The following is a 16,544-nucleotide window of genomic DNA, read 5'->3' as shown; positions in this document are numbered from 1 at the left end:
TTGTGGCCCTGCTGCTTCCCACCAGCCCTTTCCTGTCTCTGCACCTCATTTTCTTCAGGAGTAAGAGCAGGGGAGGTTGGAATGTTCTTCTCCTGCTCCCAACTCTAAGCCTGCAGTCCTGGGAAATGCAGACAGGAATGGGGGGCTAACCAGATCACCCTCAATATGAGCAGTCTGTCATTCTTGCAGAATCCCACTAGATGGCGATGTTGGAGAGGGGATGGGTGAACCCCAAGGCTGGGAAGTTTCCAGTTATTTTGTGGAAACTTTGAGGTGGGGGATGGAGGTGGCAGGGTGATGCCCGGCGAGGAGGCTCTCGGACCCCAAGGGCTGGGCGAGTAGGAGAACCCTCTACAAATCTCAAACACTCCTCAGCTGCGGTGGGGCCAGGCTTTCACAGGCCTGGCCCACCCATTGCAGGAGGAGAGGGGATGTGTGTGTGCGTGTGTGTGCATGTGTGTGCGTGTGCGTGTGTGTGTGTGTGTGTGTGTGTGTGTGTGTGAGACTGCTCCAGTTTTCCCAGGGAGTGCATTCCTTGTGATATTATGGGAATGAGCATACTGCTTGTAGTCCTACATCTCCGGACGCGTTATTTGTTTTTCTGCTCACGCTGCTCATCCTGTGGAGGTTACCTAGGCCCAGGGACAGGCGTGTCTTCTTTATTGTCTTTCATGTTTGATTTTTGACAGACTATTGGCTTCAGTAGATTTAATGATGACCAAATCAATAAATATTTATTAAGCATTTACTGCAGGTCATGTGCTGAGGATACAAGGGGGAGAAAGGAATAAGCCAGGCAGGCTGCTAAATAAACTGTTTAAAAATAGTAGCTCATTTTACAAGAACCCTGGGAGTCGGGTCCTCTTATTATCCCCATTTTATAGTTGAGGAAACTGAAGCAAACAGGGATTAAATGACTTGCCCAGAGTCATACAACTACTAAGTTTCTAAGGGTGGATTTGAACTCAGAACTTTCTGATGCCCTCTATCCTTTGCAACAACTGCCTTTGATACAAAATATAAAGACAATGAAACAATCCCTGCCCCCAAGGAGCTTTTTTTTGGTGGGCTGTGAGGGAGTAACTGCACAGGGGGTCTGGAGTCAGGAAACCTTGAGTTGACATTTGCCTTCAAACATTAGCTTTGTGACTCTGGTCAAGTCACTTAATCTCTGTCTGCTTCAGTTTTCTCATCTATAAAATAGATTAGAACAACACTGACCTCCCAGAGATAATTAAAAAGTGCTTAGCACAGCCCACATCCATCCATCCATCCATCATCTATCAATCTATCTATCCATCTGTCTATCATCTCTATCTACCCATCTACTCATCCATCTATTCATCTAATCTAGCAATCATATATTCAACCATTTGCCTATCATCTATCATCTATCCATCTGCCTCTATCTATCTATCTATCTATCTATCTATCTATCTATCTATCTATCTATCTATCTATCTATCCATCTCTCTATTCACCTACCCACCCATCCATCCATCTAATCTAGTAATCATATATTTAACCAGTTGCCTATCTCCCATCTATCCATCTGTTTATCATCTATCCATCCATCCATCCGTGCATATCTATGTGTCTATGTATCTATCCCTCTACATTAAGAATGTTGAGAAAAAATCCAGTATAACCCAGAGTTATGTCCCACCCAAACTAAAAAATAAAGCTAGGGCAGAGGGATTATCCATGAGGAAACAGGAAAGGTGGGGCTGGGGAGTGGGCTAAGGCTGCTGGGGTGAGGGGAAAGAGCAGCTGTTTCCTAAGGATATTGGTGTGGCTGCGGCTGTGGGTTGCAGGTAGCAGTGAGCCTCTCCTGAGGGTACAAAAGGGGCTTGGAGGGTGGGAGCAGAAGCCTGCCTGGTCAGAAGAGGAAGTGAGAGAATACTGGAGGATCTGGGCAAATACATTTGAATAGAGATCATCCCCTCCACTATTGTGGGGAAGTTGAGATGTAACCCATTTCCCCATCCTCAGGCTGACACTGTACACTCCTGGAGATCAGACCATGGAGAGACCACAGCCTTAGGCAACGAGCCTTTCTCTTCTCTCCTTTCCCTCTTCCCAATCTCAACTGAACAACAACAAAAGAAAAAAGAAATATATCAATATTTATAGTTCCTACTATATAATATATTATATAGTTCCTACTATATAAGGGTGTGCGGGTGTGTGTTGCTTTAGAAATATTACCTTTACAACAATCCTGGGAGGTAGGCGCTGTTAAGATCCTCGCTTTGAGGATGAGCAAACTGGGACTCACAGAGATTCAGGTGCCTGGTGCCCATGTTGACTTTCCAGAAATCACAAGCTTCTTCCTATGATTCTCTCCCCTCTCATCTCCCGCCCCCCCCATTATCGATTCATCCTAATCCCCCTCAGAATTTCATGGGTTACGTGTTTTCAGAACATGCTTCAGTGACCCTCTTAGAAAAAGGTAGGTCTTTCTCTGCAGAGCCTTCTTAGGTAATCACTTGGGTTATTTCTCCTTGCCTTCCTGCCTCTCCTCCTGTCTCCTCTCCTAGGGGCCAGGCTGGTGCCTTGGCTTTCTCCTGGAGTCCTGCTACCTCTAAGCAGGAGAACAGGCCAGCGATGGCTTTTCATCATTCTGCACTCAGTCTAAAGGATTAAATTGACTCTCTCAAAAACAAATGGGCTTGTGCTCTCCTCCCAGTCAGCAACAGTTTCCAGTTTACTAATGCTAGTCATTGAACTCAGATCTAGAGCTGGAAGAGACCCCAGCAAAGTCCTCATTTTACAGATGAGGAAACTGAGGCTCAGAGGGTACTAGCAATTGGCTCCTGATCCCATAAGAGGGAGCTGAGTGGGCTGGGATAGGGAGAAAGGGGAACACATTGTGTTTTTTTAATCACTTCCCTTACAGCCAGAGAGGAAACTTGGCCATCTCTGGTGGCCATCAACAAGAAACTCTGGGATGATGGTGTGTGGCCTGAGGGATAGGGCAGTCACTCACCCCTCAATTTTCACAGCCAGTGCTGAGGCGTGTGTTCCCCTGCCTCCTGCCTTTGTAAGAGACTCCAGACCCACTTGGCCACTCTCCCTTGGCTCTTGTTGCCCTATGAGCTCTGGTCTGGAACAAGGTTGGCTCCTTAGAACTTGGGCTACATTTCTAAATTGAGCCCCAACCTTGTTTTGTGTGCAGAATTGAACTCTGTGCTTCTCCCCATTCTACAGACTCCTTCAGGGCTCGTGGAGCTATTTATTTGATAAGGGAAGAAGTCGTTGAGATAGAGATCAATTTCTGGGAAGATCTAATGGAAAAATGAGGAGAGCTTTGGATTTCCTTAACTGTAAAATGAGGGAGTTGCTTTGGATGACCATTAAGGTCCCCTTTGACAAAATCTATGATCTTGTGATTTCCCCCTCCCCCTTATAGCTTAAAGCTTTGAGGGTCATAATAATACACCTCTCTGAGACTGTTTCCTCATTTGTAGAATAATACTGAGTGCCTCGTAGAACAAGCTCAGTCAAGTGAAGAAAGGCCTGGATTGAGAGCCATCAAAATATAGATTAAGATCCAGTGACTGGCACTTATGGCCTGTTCAACTCCAGAGGAAATCACTTGAGCTTTCTCAGTCTCAGTTTTCTCATCTGAAAAGGGGGTCAGTAATGGCACCTCCTCCCAGGGTTGTGAGGACCAAATGAGAGAATTTTTGTAAAACATCTGTCATGCTAGCTAGATTAAAATCTGTTTAAGGGGAGGGACCATGTTTTGATCTCCCACCCAATCTGCTCTGCCTCCCCCAGCTTTGAATACACAGTAGGTACCTAATCAGCACTTGCTGATGAGTTACTCACCATCCACCAGTGCAATGTTGAGCCCTCTGCCAATGTTATTTTTCACACCACTCATGATTCTGGGGAAAAGAAGAAAAAAATAGAATGAGCAGCCTTAGCTGGACCTGAATGATCCCGGGAAGGTCAGTGAGGACAAAACGGCAGACACCTGCGCAGATGTAGCTTGGCCATGGGTCTGTCCTCCATGGAACCCCTAGGGCAACTCCTTAAGAAGTAAGTCAAAAGTAAGGCCTGCTCGATAATAACCAAAGTAGAATTAATTAGCTCTCTTTGTACCTCATTGAATGATATATTGGATAGAGCGTTGACTTGGGAGTCAACAAGACCCAGCCACCTACCTTCTCTGTACTTGAAGCCACTTTCAAAGACTGACTATAGATTGTCAAGGTGATGCTGACCTGCTTCAGTAGAAGGGAATGCCCTCACTTAGGAGTTCAAAACAACCATAGATCTAGGCCCCATCTCCATCTCACCAAGGCTCACGCTTTTGAGTACCATTTGCTATGAAAAGACAAAACAGTCTTAACTTCTGTTATAAACCAGAAAATGCTACCTTGCCAGCATCCAATCTAATTTTTTGCTTTCATTTATAAAATAAAGTTCCTTCTGGTTAGGAAATTATTCTTCAGCACAAATATTTGTATTTTACCTTGGTTAGAGTTAAGCCAGGTTTTACTAGCTTTAGTTCTTGTCTGAAAGAATGAGTAAATGTGACATTTTGGGGTGTATTTCTTTTTTTTTTGCAAGGCAAATGGGGTTAAGTGGCTTGCCCAAGGCCACACAGCTAGGTAATTATTAAGTGTCTGAGGCTGGATTTGAACTCAGGTACTCCTGACTCCCAGGGCCAGTGCTCTATCCACTTCGCCACCTAGCTGCCCTTGGGTGTATTTCTTTTGAGAACATTTCTGGCATAATAGATCTGGGCATATGACCCAAGAACTATTTGCTCAATTCAATCAATGTTAGATAACCAAGAAAGTGGAGTGGATGGGAGCAATGGACTTGGAGTCAGGAAGATCAGGGTTCGAATCTTGTCTCCAACACTTACTAGCTGTATGAACCTGGGTAAGTTACTGAACTTCTTCATCTTCAGTAAATGACGGGGTTGGATTCGGTGGTCCATGAGGTCTCTTCCAGCTCTTAATCTATGATCCTTTGGATTGTCTACTGGTCAACAAACACGTACAACAGATACTACTCACCACTGATCATCTGGAACATCATTCTGGGCTACCCCCAGGGGATCTACATGGGTGGGAAAATCAAGAGCATTCCTATAATTTCTATCCACCCAACCTCCCCTGCTCCCTCATCAAAATCTTCTGACTTACTTGGTGACTGGAAATCTGAATTCTTCAATGGACTATTTTAAATAACTGAGACTGTGGTATTCACGTCCCAGGAGTCAGACATAAGATTCCAGACATGGAGAGAGGGGAGGAGGACCAGGTCTCTGGCTCAAGAGTGGAGAGATGACTGTTCACACTTACAACTTGTCTTCAAAACATATGGAGGGTCCCACGACATTAGCAGCTCCACTTGTGATCTTAAAGGTAAAGAAATCCTCTGGGCATTTCTTGCTGTTGTCACATTTATTTCTTGACTGCTCTGTGGGGAAGACAGAACATGTTAGTGATCCCCAAAGGACGTACCAAACTGGACCCATGTTCAACAAACATCTATTGAGTAAACAGATTGAGGAAATGAAAAGTTTTGGTCTAATAGCCTATTTAATGAGATGTATTTTGGTGTAGTGGATGGAAAAGAGGTCTGAACTGGGAGGCCTGCCTCTGACCTGATTGTCTTTGTGAACAAATGATTGGACACTTCTCAGTGTCCCTTGGCAACAGTGTGGTTGAGATGGTGTGGTCCTGCCTTAGTAGAAGGAGTTTCTTCACTTGGGTATTCATTACACTAGGGAAATCTTAGGTTCAGTCCCTGACCTGTGACTATTCCTAACTTTCAGGTCCCTATCCTTAATCTTGTGACTCCCTGAGTCTTCTGGATATCTGGCCAGAGCACTCTCTGAATTGTTGGGGACAGTAAGACAACCATCACACTATCTCCCAGTGTCACTTTCCAGATGGAAGAGAGCTTTCCTCACAATGAATGACTCCAAATTATAACTCCCATTTTACAGATGAAGAAACTGAAAACCAGAGTAGTTAAACTATTCTATGTTCCAAGTGGAAATGTCTAAGAGGGCTCTCCTGGAGTAGGACTAACCTCAGTGGTGGAGCTGGCAAGCTTTGTCTAGGGAATCTGGGGCCATTCCTTTTATTTTGGCTGATGGTTTCCATCAATTGTGTCAAACCCAAGTAGAAAATGGAGGACCCTGAACTTAGAGTAAAGATCCCTGCAGGCCAAATGTTGACTCAGTTTTAAAATGCAATATCTATGTTTTATTGTGTATTTATTTTGTTAAATATTTCTCAATTATATTTTAAGACCTTGGGGGTGCTGCGGGCAGCATACAGACCCCATTATGGACACCTCTGGTCTATTAGATTAAGTAGTTTAATTTTTTTTGCACTTTGAACTGACTGGGAGGGAAGCATAGGGGATAAAAAGCTGATCTTAGAAGTGGGATGATCTGGAGTCAAGGCCCACGTCTAACCCATTTCCTCTGAGTCCAGGGGGAGTCCACCCGTCCGTGTGCTCCAGCTATCTTGCCTCCCCTCTGGCCAGCTGGAACACTATCTTGGAAGAGGAACAGATCTCTAGAAACCGTGGCAGGCAGGGATTCATCCACTCATGCTTAGAAGGCACTCCTGGGGCTGGGCTGGGCTAGTCCCATGGGTGAGGGAATGAGTGAAAGCTCATCTAGATGATTATAACCAACCACACCCAGAAGAACAAACTTCCCATCTGTCTACCACAGACCTCCTGCCTTCTGCCCCTCCCATCCCTTTCTACCTCTTGCTCTAGGAATAATTCTCAAAGCTGTACTCTTATTGGAAAAGACATGATAATCAGCTCATCCCTGGTCCTTCTCACCATTCCTGATGACCCAGCCCCAAACTCTCCTTCCTGGCTTGCCCCCCATCTTTGTGTTGACATCTTCTATGAGAATGTAAGCTTCCTGAGGGGGTATCTCACTGCTCCATTTGTACTCCTAACGTAGATGCTTAATAAATGCCAAGTCAGACCAAATCTGGCTTTAGACACCCTCCAGTTGTGTCACCCTGGTCAAGTCACTTAAGCCTATGGCCTCAAAAAAAAGTTCTTTCCTTCCTTTAAGCCTTGCAACCATGATAACTACCAACAGTTGGTACTTATATAGTGCCAAATAAGATTCCATTTTATCATTACAGCACCCCTGGAAGGAGAGAGACAAAGAGACAGAGAGAGGGACACAGGGAGAAACAGACAGACAGAGACAGACAGAGAGAGAACATGTAAATGATTTACCCTGAAAAGGTAAATGTTGTTATTATTCCTATTTTATAGATGGGGAAACAGAGGCAAATCAAAATTTGAATGACTTGCTTAAAAACCAATAAATGAGACTAGATTTGAACTCAGTTCTTCCTGACTCCAGGACTGGTAGCTGGCTGGTTGGACCCTAGGAGACTTCTTATACTTTTAAATGTTAAAATGACCCTAAAATCTCACCTCTGCCAAGGTCACCCTTTGGTGTCAGATCTGCCCCCAGTCCCCTTTTTAATAAGAGCATATAAAGAAAAATAACTCTTTGAACAGTTGCTCCCCGGGGCTGTTTGCATGCAGGGGATGGAACCCGTGGCTTTCTGGCTGACAGGTTATAATTTATATTAATGTGTGTTTTTAAGACTTGCTGACAGTTCAGAAGGCACCATTAGGGAGAAGTGGATAAACGCCGAATTAGGGAATTTGGGGCTGTAGGGGGAAAGGGAGCATTGCATTAAACAGTCAAAATAGATGCTGGAATGGAACAACAGTCAGTCTGGTTTTCTCTCTGGTGGAGATGGCAGCATTGCCAGCCTTCAGGAGGGAAGGCTTAATGAGAGGCCCATGTTATGCTGGCGGGAGATCCCAAGAGGGCAACAACATGGCCCCTGGGAAGGTGCCTCTCCCTCCAGGGGGGCTCTGCAGTCTGGAGGGACCCCTGGCTCTGGGATAACCCCGAGGAAGCTGCCCCCATGAGAGGCATCCAAGTGGATGCCCTTTTTCCTCCCAGGATCTGGGCAGAGGGAAAGGAAGCTGCACTTTCTGGGAGAAGGGGAAAGAGGAAAAGGAGAAGGAGGAATAGGAAGAGGAGGAGGAGAAGAGAGGGAGGAAAACCGGGCTTTCTGTTAGTCATGGGAGAAGGGGAAAGAGGAGGAAGAGAAAAACCAGGAGGAAGAAGAAAAGGGGAGACTAGGAAGAGGAGGAGAAGAAGGAGGAAAGAGAAGAGAAGGAGGAGAAAGGGGAAGAAGGAGACAGAGGAGGAGAATGTGGAGGAGGGTGAAGAGAAGGAAAAGGAGATATAGGAAGAAGAAAAGGAAAAAAGAAAAGAAGGAAGGGATAGAGGAGAAGGAGAAGGGGAAGGGAGGGAAGTTGGTTGTCATGGAAGAAGGGGAAGAGAAGAGAGGAAGAGAGGGAGGAGATAGAGACGGGGAGGGAGAAAAAAGAAGAGGAGAAGAAAGAAAAAGAAGTGGAGAGAAGGGGGAGAGGAAGAGAAGGCAAATAATATGATTAAAGGAGAAATGAATTATGACTTGATAGAGCAAATATGTCAATACTATACATATGCAGGGAAAGACAGAGACAGAAGAACACACAGAGAGAAGGGAGAACTAGAGAGGGGGAAGAGACACAAACAAACCCAGAGAGAGGAGAGAAGAGGAGGGGGGGAAGAGAGAGACAGACAGAGACAGTCAGAGGGAGAGATAGTCAGGGAGAGAGACAGTGAGACAGAGAGCCAGACACAGAGAGAGAAACAGACAGAGACACAGAGAGAGAACACGTAAATAATTTACAAATACACCTACATACAGCTCTATATGTATATAAATATATTCATATATGAAAATTTATGAGAAAGGTTTATTGACTCTGAAAGACAAGGAAGAGGCCCCAACTTCTGGAACCTTGAACCTTTCTGACCAAGTTCCCAGCAAAGGTTGAGCCTCCTTGACACAGGCCCAGCAGGATCCCAAGCCATCTGGCTGCCTAGAAGGACACCCAAGTTGGTGATTTAAGGTTAATTGTTACCAAGATCTGATTCCTATTGGTCCTCAGATCCTGCTGATGGGGTTTCTTTACAAGTTCAGAAGGCAATGGGAACAGGAGCTGGGACGCCGCCCAAGCCCCTACTCTGGAGTGCAAGGCAAGTGCAAGGGGGAGAGGGACACTTCTTCCCAGCTTCCTCCTTGAGAAAAGTGAAGGTGAAAACTCCTGCCTCCTTCTACCTTCATCCTGGCTGGTCTGTGCCCATTTCCTGGGGCTGCCTCTTCTTACCCAACTGACTAGGTTGCCCCGAGGAAGAGGGCAAGCCCTGCCGTGTCTCTAACCTCCTCAGCATCAGCCTGTTGCCTCTGCCCAATTTGCTGACAGACTTTTCTGAGTTAAAATTTGAGCTGAAAAGGTGCTTAAGTCTCTGCCCAACCTCATATTCCAATTAAGCTCCACCTAGCAAATATTTATTCAGCACCTGTTCCCTACCTGAGTACGGGAGGGGAGTCCATGATGACGTCAATGAACTCTCTCTCATGGTCTAGTGACTAAAGAACCTCCCCTGTGACTCATCCTGGTTGTGGGACCCAGCAAGTCTCACCTAGTACCTAACCTCTTGGTGTCATGGGCATCTCTGGAAGACCCCAGGTCACAGACGAGGTGCTACCTGCCTTGGTAAAGGAAGCTTCCTCATCTGGAAATTCTCTGTACCAGTGAAATCAAAGGTCACCACCCTATCAACATATCAGGTTCTGGGTACACAAAGACAAAAATGAAAATGGGACCTGCCTTCAGGGAGCTTACAGTCAACTGGCAACAAGAGAAACACAGGCATAGATAAGTCAATACAAAATAAATGTGAAGTAATTTCAGTTTGGGGAATAGGAAAGGCTTCTCTAAGAGGTGGCAGGTAAACTGAAACCCGAAGGGATCTATCTCCTAATTGGACGCTTAACTTCTCTGTCTCCCCCAAACATCAACTCCCCACCCCCCACCCAACTGCTAAAAATATCTCCCTAAAGTCTAAATCTGACTCAAACTCCAAACACCTCAGTGACTCCTTAGGGGCTTGCCTTTGAAAAGTCCTTCCCAGATTGCTCAGGCTTCCTTTGCTGGCTCATGAAGGTGCTACTTGCCTCAGGGTTCACACAAACTAGCCTGCTTTTTCTTCCCCAAATTTGACCTTCATCTCCCACCTCTGCACCTTTGCAGGCTGCCCCCCAGGCTCGAAATGGGGACTCTCCATCTTGGTCTCTCATTTGAGATGCCATTTTCACCTGCTAATTTGATCTCTCCAGTTAGGGGACCCTTCAACCGGGCTGATGAGCCCCCCAAGAGACTGGTGGAGAGACTTCAGAGGATCTGAGTATGTGAATGGGGAAAATGACAGCTTTAAGTCAGGAGAATTGTTTTTATTTGTAATCCAGTATGTTTGATTTTATGCTCTTACATAAGGGGTCCATGATGTAGCAAAGGTGAAGAACCCATTGACCTGGTGGTGAGTGGGTTTCCTCAACAATCATAAATGAATTTATATCTGTTCTAAACCCTAGTAGAATGGAAGTTTCCTGAGGGCAGGAACTGTCTTTTTTTTTTTGTCTCCAAGGCTCAACGCAGGGATTCCATGTCATTTAATAAGGCTTGTTAAGAGTAGACCTTTAGATTCTAGAAAGCTCCAGTTCCAAGCCTCTAAAATCCTGATTCTTCTTGCTTCAGATGACTAGACTCCAAAGCAGAAATGTTGTCCCAGTGAGGGTGGGGAGACCTTCTGGGGGACCCTGAGAGCTTAGTTATCCAACCTGCAGCAGGGTTGCCTTGGATGTCTCCCTTACCCCTCCTTGAAAAATGATCTTTACAAAACCGTCCCTGCCCCTGCCCTGAGTCATACTGAGCAAAGCCACTAGAAGACTCTTGGCCAAGTACACTGTCAACACTAATTAACCTAAGCTGCAATTCCCTCACTGGCAACACTTCCTTGGAGCTCCCTGGGGCCATGCCTGTCTCAGAAACCGTAGCTACACAGATAAATTTCCTCTACTGCCCCAGCTTGGTAGTAGGCCCAGCAGAAGACCCTCTGTCCAGTGCAGCCTCACCCAAGCAGTCCTTCACCATAGAAAAAGTCCAGGCCACCCCACTGAGGAGGACAAACAGGGCTTGTTTCCCACTTGCCTGGCTGGGTTTTACAAAAGGAAGGAAGGAGGAAGGAAGGAAGAAGGAAGGAGGAAGGAAGGAAGCAGGAGAGGAAAAAGAAAGGAGGAAGAAAGGAAAGAGGAAAGAAGGAGGAAGGAAGGAAGGAAGAAGAGAGGTAGGAAAGAAGGAAGGAAGGGAGAAAAAAGGGTAGAGGAAAGGAGGGAAGGAAGGAAAAGGAAAGAAGGAAGGAGGAAGGAAAAGGAAAGAAGGAAACAAGGAGGAAGGAAAGAAGGTAGAAAGGAAGGAAGGAAAAGGAAAGAGGGAAGGAAGGAGGAAGGGAGGAAGGAAAGAAGGAAGGAATAAAAGAGGTAGGAAAGAAGGGAGAAAACAAGGAGAGAGGAAAGGAAGAAAGGAAGGAAGGAAAAGAGGAATGTAGGAAAGGGAGAAAGGAAAGAGAGGAGGAAGGAAAAAAGGAAGGAAGGAGGAAGGAAGGAAAAGAAAAGGAAGGAAGGGAGAGAGGAAAGGGAAAAGGAAGGAAGGAAGGAAGGAATGAAGGAAAGGGGAGCAAAGGTAATAAGGAAGGGAGGAAAGAAAGGATTTGGGAAGGAGGACATTGGGTTTGATATCAGGAGGAGGTGTTTAAGAATTAAGAGCTATCCAAAGGTAGGAATGGTTGAGTTGCTTCCCTTCATTTCTAATCTCTGATTCTAACATCTGATAGAGCATCAGACTTGGAGTCAGGAAGATCTGGGTTCAGATCCAGTCTCAGACACATGTTGATTAGCTGTAAGGCCTTGGGCAAGTCATTTCTAGCTTCTTTTGGGGTTTTTTCCCATCTGTAAAATGAGAGACCTGGATTCATTGACCCCTCAGATCCATTCTCTTTCTCAGTTAAGGATCTACCTGGGCTGGTCTTTCCTGCCTCTACCTGAACTGTTTTTTTTTTAGATTTTTGCAAGGCAATGGGGTTAAGTGACTTGCCTAAGGTCACACAGCTAGGTCATTATTAAGTGTCTGAGGCCAGATTTGAACTCAGGTACTCCTGACTCCAGGGCCAGTGCTCTATCCACTGCACCACCTAGCCACCCCTACCTGAACTTTTTGGTATTAACAGTTTCTAGAATAGGAATTGGATTCAGTTCCTGCCCACCATTTTGGGTTGAGTGGTCCTGCCCTCCCTTTCTTCCTGTCTCCAAGAGGGGAGGAAATTGAAATATCAGAACGATGCATTTCGGGATAAATACTAGGCCAGGGGTCAAGCTGAAGGGACCCCTCTTCTCTCCCTAGCACGAATCCGATTTTCTGAGGCTTCTGTTGCCCATGACCCAAGGTAGCTGCAACATGCTCCCCATTGTGTAGGCTTTCATGTGATTTTGGGAAGAACATCACATCGATACCGGAAAAGGGATTACTCTGGGACTGCAGGGAGAATGTGAAGTTTGCCCAGAGTCTAATCAGCTGCAAGCTGGGCCTTATAAATCCTGTGTCAACGTGCTGGCTTAAACAGTCTTTGCCAGAATTGATTTTCTGACCTTTGTGTTCAGAAGCTGGCGGTGCCGGCTCCGGCGACGCAGATGAAAAGAATTGGAGATGGTGCTCCTTGCAGCTGGGCTCTTTCCATGAGGGAGGGATGGTTAGAATCTTGTTTAGTGGGATTTAAAGTCTGCATTTCTCTCAGACCTACTGCATCAAGCCAACATCCTTACCTGGGCCCCAGGAGGAAAAGGCACCTATGAGCATGCCCTGCTTGGGGCTCCCTAGGCCAGGCTCCATCACTAGAGGAGGGGTGGTCTTCCTGCTCCTCCCCCAAAGCTATTCATTATCCTTGACTTGTTTTTGTTTTTGTTCTTTTTGTTTTTTAGCTTTTGCAAGGCAGTGGGGTGAAGTGGCTTGCCCAAGGCCACATGGCTAGGTAATTATTAAGTGTCTGAGGTCGGATTTGAACCGAGGCCCTCCTGACTCCAGGGTCGGTGCTCTATCCACTGCGCCACCTAGCAGCCCCTATCATTGACTTTTATCACTGACCTTGTGGTTGGTGGTTGGTGGGTAGCCCGCCCTGCTCAGGGTTGACTATGTCCCCTGGGCCCTTGGGTCTGGTTTCGTCGACAAGAAGAGTGACAGGACTGAGAATCAAAGGACCAGAGTTTGAATCATGGCAGATTCCCTTAAGGTCACACCCAAATGTGGGCTGTGGAGAAGAATGCCTGGGGCCAGAAGGGGACATTCCCTCAAGGGCTTTCAGCCCCCCCAGATATTCCCCCCACTTGTCTGACTGCCACAGAACCATTGACTCCTCTTTTGGATCATTCTAGCACAGACTTAGAGCAGGAAGAAGTCTTAGAGGTCATTCAGCTCAAGTTTCTCATCTGACACGTGAGGAAACTGAGGTCCACAAAGCTGAAGGGATTTGTTTAAAGTCACACAGATTGAGGGGGGGGGACTAGGATAGAAACAAGGCTGGGACTTCGAGATGAACAGTTTTTTAGGTACTCTGTGGCAATCAGGGCCAATAATCCAGGATGGAAGGGAGAGAGGGAGGGGAAAAGGAAAGAAAGGAGGGAAGGGTGAAGAAAAGAATGAGGGAGGAAAGGAAGGAAATAAGGAAGAAAGAAGGATAGAAGGAAGGAAAGAACAGAGGGAGGAAAGGAGGAAGGAGGGAAAAGGAAGGGAAGGAAGGGAGGGAAGACAAGAGGGAGAGAGGAAGGATGGAAAGATGGATGGAAGGGAGGGAGGGAGAAAGTAAGGAAAGAAAGAAGGAAGAAAGGAAAGGAAGGAGGGAAGAAGGAAGATCTTAGGAAATAAAGGCACTGTAAAAATGAAAGATCAATAGCATTTTAAAAATCTCTATAATGTACTCTGTTTTTCTTCCTTAAGGATATGATCTCTCATCACATTCAACTTAGATCAATGTATACCATAGAAACAAAGTAAAAACTAACAGATTGCCTTCTGGGGGGGGGCAAGCAAGATTGGGGGGAAAAATTGTTAAATGCAAAATAAGTAAATAAATTTAATAAAATAAAATTTTTAAAAATCTCTATAATGCTAAGCATCTACTCCGGTCAAGGCATCATGCTACACTCGAGTGATACAAAAATCAGTCCCTCATTATTTCTTTCCACAGGGAGCTTTCCTTCTAAAACCAGGAGCCTGAGAAGGTCCTGTCTGTTGTTCTTTTGCTTAATGATGTGTCTTTTTTTTCACTGCCAATTCAGTAGCCTCTTGGGGCAGTCTCCCATTGATCTCCTGGCCTCAAGTCTGACCTTGCTCTGACTCATCTTCCTTTTGGTTCCCACATTGTGGCTCCTAAAGCAGGTCTGATTATGTCACCCCTGTATTCCACCATCTTCAGTAACTCCCTATTAGGACAAAATACAGAATCCTCAGGCTGGCATTCCAAGTCCTTCATCCCTTTTAACTCTTTCTATTCACCTGTTTTCTCTAGATTGGGTGGACCAATGAGGGACAAGAAGAGTTTTTTCCTCTTTCCATCCCTTCCATTCCAAATGAACAGAAAGTCCTTACAATACAAACAGTTTAGACTAGCCCCGATGAGCCTGAGATTGCCGTCAATGAAACTCCCCTGCTCCATAAACACCTTTGGCTCCTTATTACCTCTAGGATCAAATTCAAAATCCTCTGTTGGACATTCAAAGGTCTTTGCCACCTGGCTCCAGATCATCTTTCTGGCCTTGTTAAAATATTAAAAATGCGAGTGGTCCTCGATACGCTCTGCTATCAGTCAGAATGGTCTCTTAGCGCTCTTCAGCCATGGTACTCCTCTCCCTTCCTGCGTCTTTGACAGGCTAGGTCCCATGCCTGGAATGCCTCCCTCCTCGTTTCTATCTCCTAGCAGCTCAGTTCAGCTCCAAGGCTCCCTTCATAAGGCATCCGCTGATGCCCAGCTGCTGGTGTCTACTTCCAGGAATGACCTCCTAGTGATTTTCTGTGGACACACTGGCACACAGAGCTTATTCATATTTGGTATATATTGAACCTTTGATCTTTCTTCTTCCTCTCCTTGGACATTCTCTCTCCTCAGATCCATCTCTTAGAAGTCTGCTTTCCTTCAAAATTTAACTCAAATGTCACCTTTTATAAGAGGTAGCTTTTGTTTCCTATAGATGTTAGTGCTTTCTCCTGCAAAGTTACATTTTATCTCTTACTACTTCTACCGCCACCATCTTCCTCCTCCTCTTCTTCTTCCTCCTCCTCCTCCTCTTCTTCTTTCTCCTCCTCCCTTTCTACTGATACTACTATAACGACAATAACTACTACTACTACTACTACTACTACTACTACTACTACTACTACTATTATCACCACCATCCCCACTACTACTGTGACTCTTACTCATACTACGAGCTAACATTAATAGAACATTATGAAGCAGGTATTGTTCTAAGTGTTTTACCATCATTATCTCTTTTGGTTTTCACCGCAACTCTGGGAGATAGGAGCTATAACTATTGCCATTTTACAGATGAGGAAACTGAGGCAGAGAGAGGTGAACAACTAGTAAGTGATTGAGGCTGAATATGAACCCAGGTCTTCCTGACTCTAGACCAGCATTCTGTACACTGCACCACCTAGCTAAATGTACACACACACACACACACACACACACACGCATGCACACACACAAACATCTCTCCATCTCTATTTCTATGCAGATTGTCTCCCAGCAGCTCCCTTGGAGCTGCCACATTTTCATTTTTATCTTCTCTGTACTTAGCATACTACATGTGCATGCAGTAGGTGATTAATAAATGCTTTTTGTTGGTTGGCCGACGAATAAAGAAAATTGAAATTCTACTTACTCTCAGAGATTGTCTTTGAAGCAGAACCTGCATGGGGGGAGGAAGACATGATTAGAATTTACCTCATGGGAAAGAGAGGCCTGGAGCTGAAGGGAAGAAGGAAAGAAGTTTAGAAGGAAACAACATCATTTTGCACCACTGGAAAGGCTAAACATAGCCCACCTCATTACAGGAGTTCTCAAAAGGTGCTTTAAAAAAAATCTCAAATGCTGCCTTTTCCAAAAGGTCAATACTAACCATTCCAGTCAACTTTCAGCTCTACTCCTGAGCCCCAAAGGGAGCTTAATGTTAGCTCTGTATTCTTGGTTTTCTTTCACTGTGATATACTTCCCCACCTCACTTTCAGGCACAATAGATACAGTCTCTGGAAGCCCTACCTCAAACAGAAACCCCTTCATTCTCGCCCTTTCATCTGAGGCTCTGTGACCAAATGGGCTTTAGGATAAATTCAGAGGTGAAAATTGGTGTTGAGTTGAATTGATATCATAGTGATGGGAGCTATCTCAGCTTGGTGATTATTTCACCATTGGTCATGAGATCCATTTCACATTGACTTGAGGAAGGAGGTGGTAAGGACTGAAGTTTAGAACAGATTTTTAAAAGAATCTATTCAGTAGGGGAAAG

At 45.4% G+C, this 16,544-nt stretch overlaps 1 protein-coding gene across 3 annotated transcripts in view; it reads right to left on the bottom strand.

Moving 5' to 3' along the window:
- The window catches only part of FAM3D (FAM3 metabolism regulating signaling molecule D), a 54,307-nt gene that overhangs the window by 15,461 nt on the left and 22,302 nt on the right, over positions 1 to 16,544 (bottom strand). For all 3 annotated transcript variants that reach the window (XM_074198865.1, XM_074198863.1, XM_074198864.1), the window contains 3 exons: positions 15,921 to 15,947; positions 5,325 to 5,442; positions 3,835 to 3,893 (listed from right to left, as the gene is read on the bottom strand). In XM_074198865.1, the coding sequence (XP_074054966.1) occupies positions 3,835 to 3,893; positions 5,325 to 5,442; positions 15,921 to 15,947 (204 nt within the window). The remainder of the gene's footprint in view (positions 1 to 3,834; positions 3,894 to 5,324; positions 5,443 to 15,920; positions 15,948 to 16,544) is intronic.

Source organism: Macrotis lagotis, chromosome 8 (assembly GCF_037893015.1).
Source record: "Macrotis lagotis isolate mMagLag1 chromosome 8, bilby.v1.9.chrom.fasta, whole genome shotgun sequence".
Classification (NCBI taxonomy): Eukaryota; Metazoa; Chordata; class Mammalia; order Peramelemorphia; family Peramelidae; genus Macrotis; species Macrotis lagotis.
This window is presented reverse-complemented; position numbering and strand designations above follow the sequence as displayed.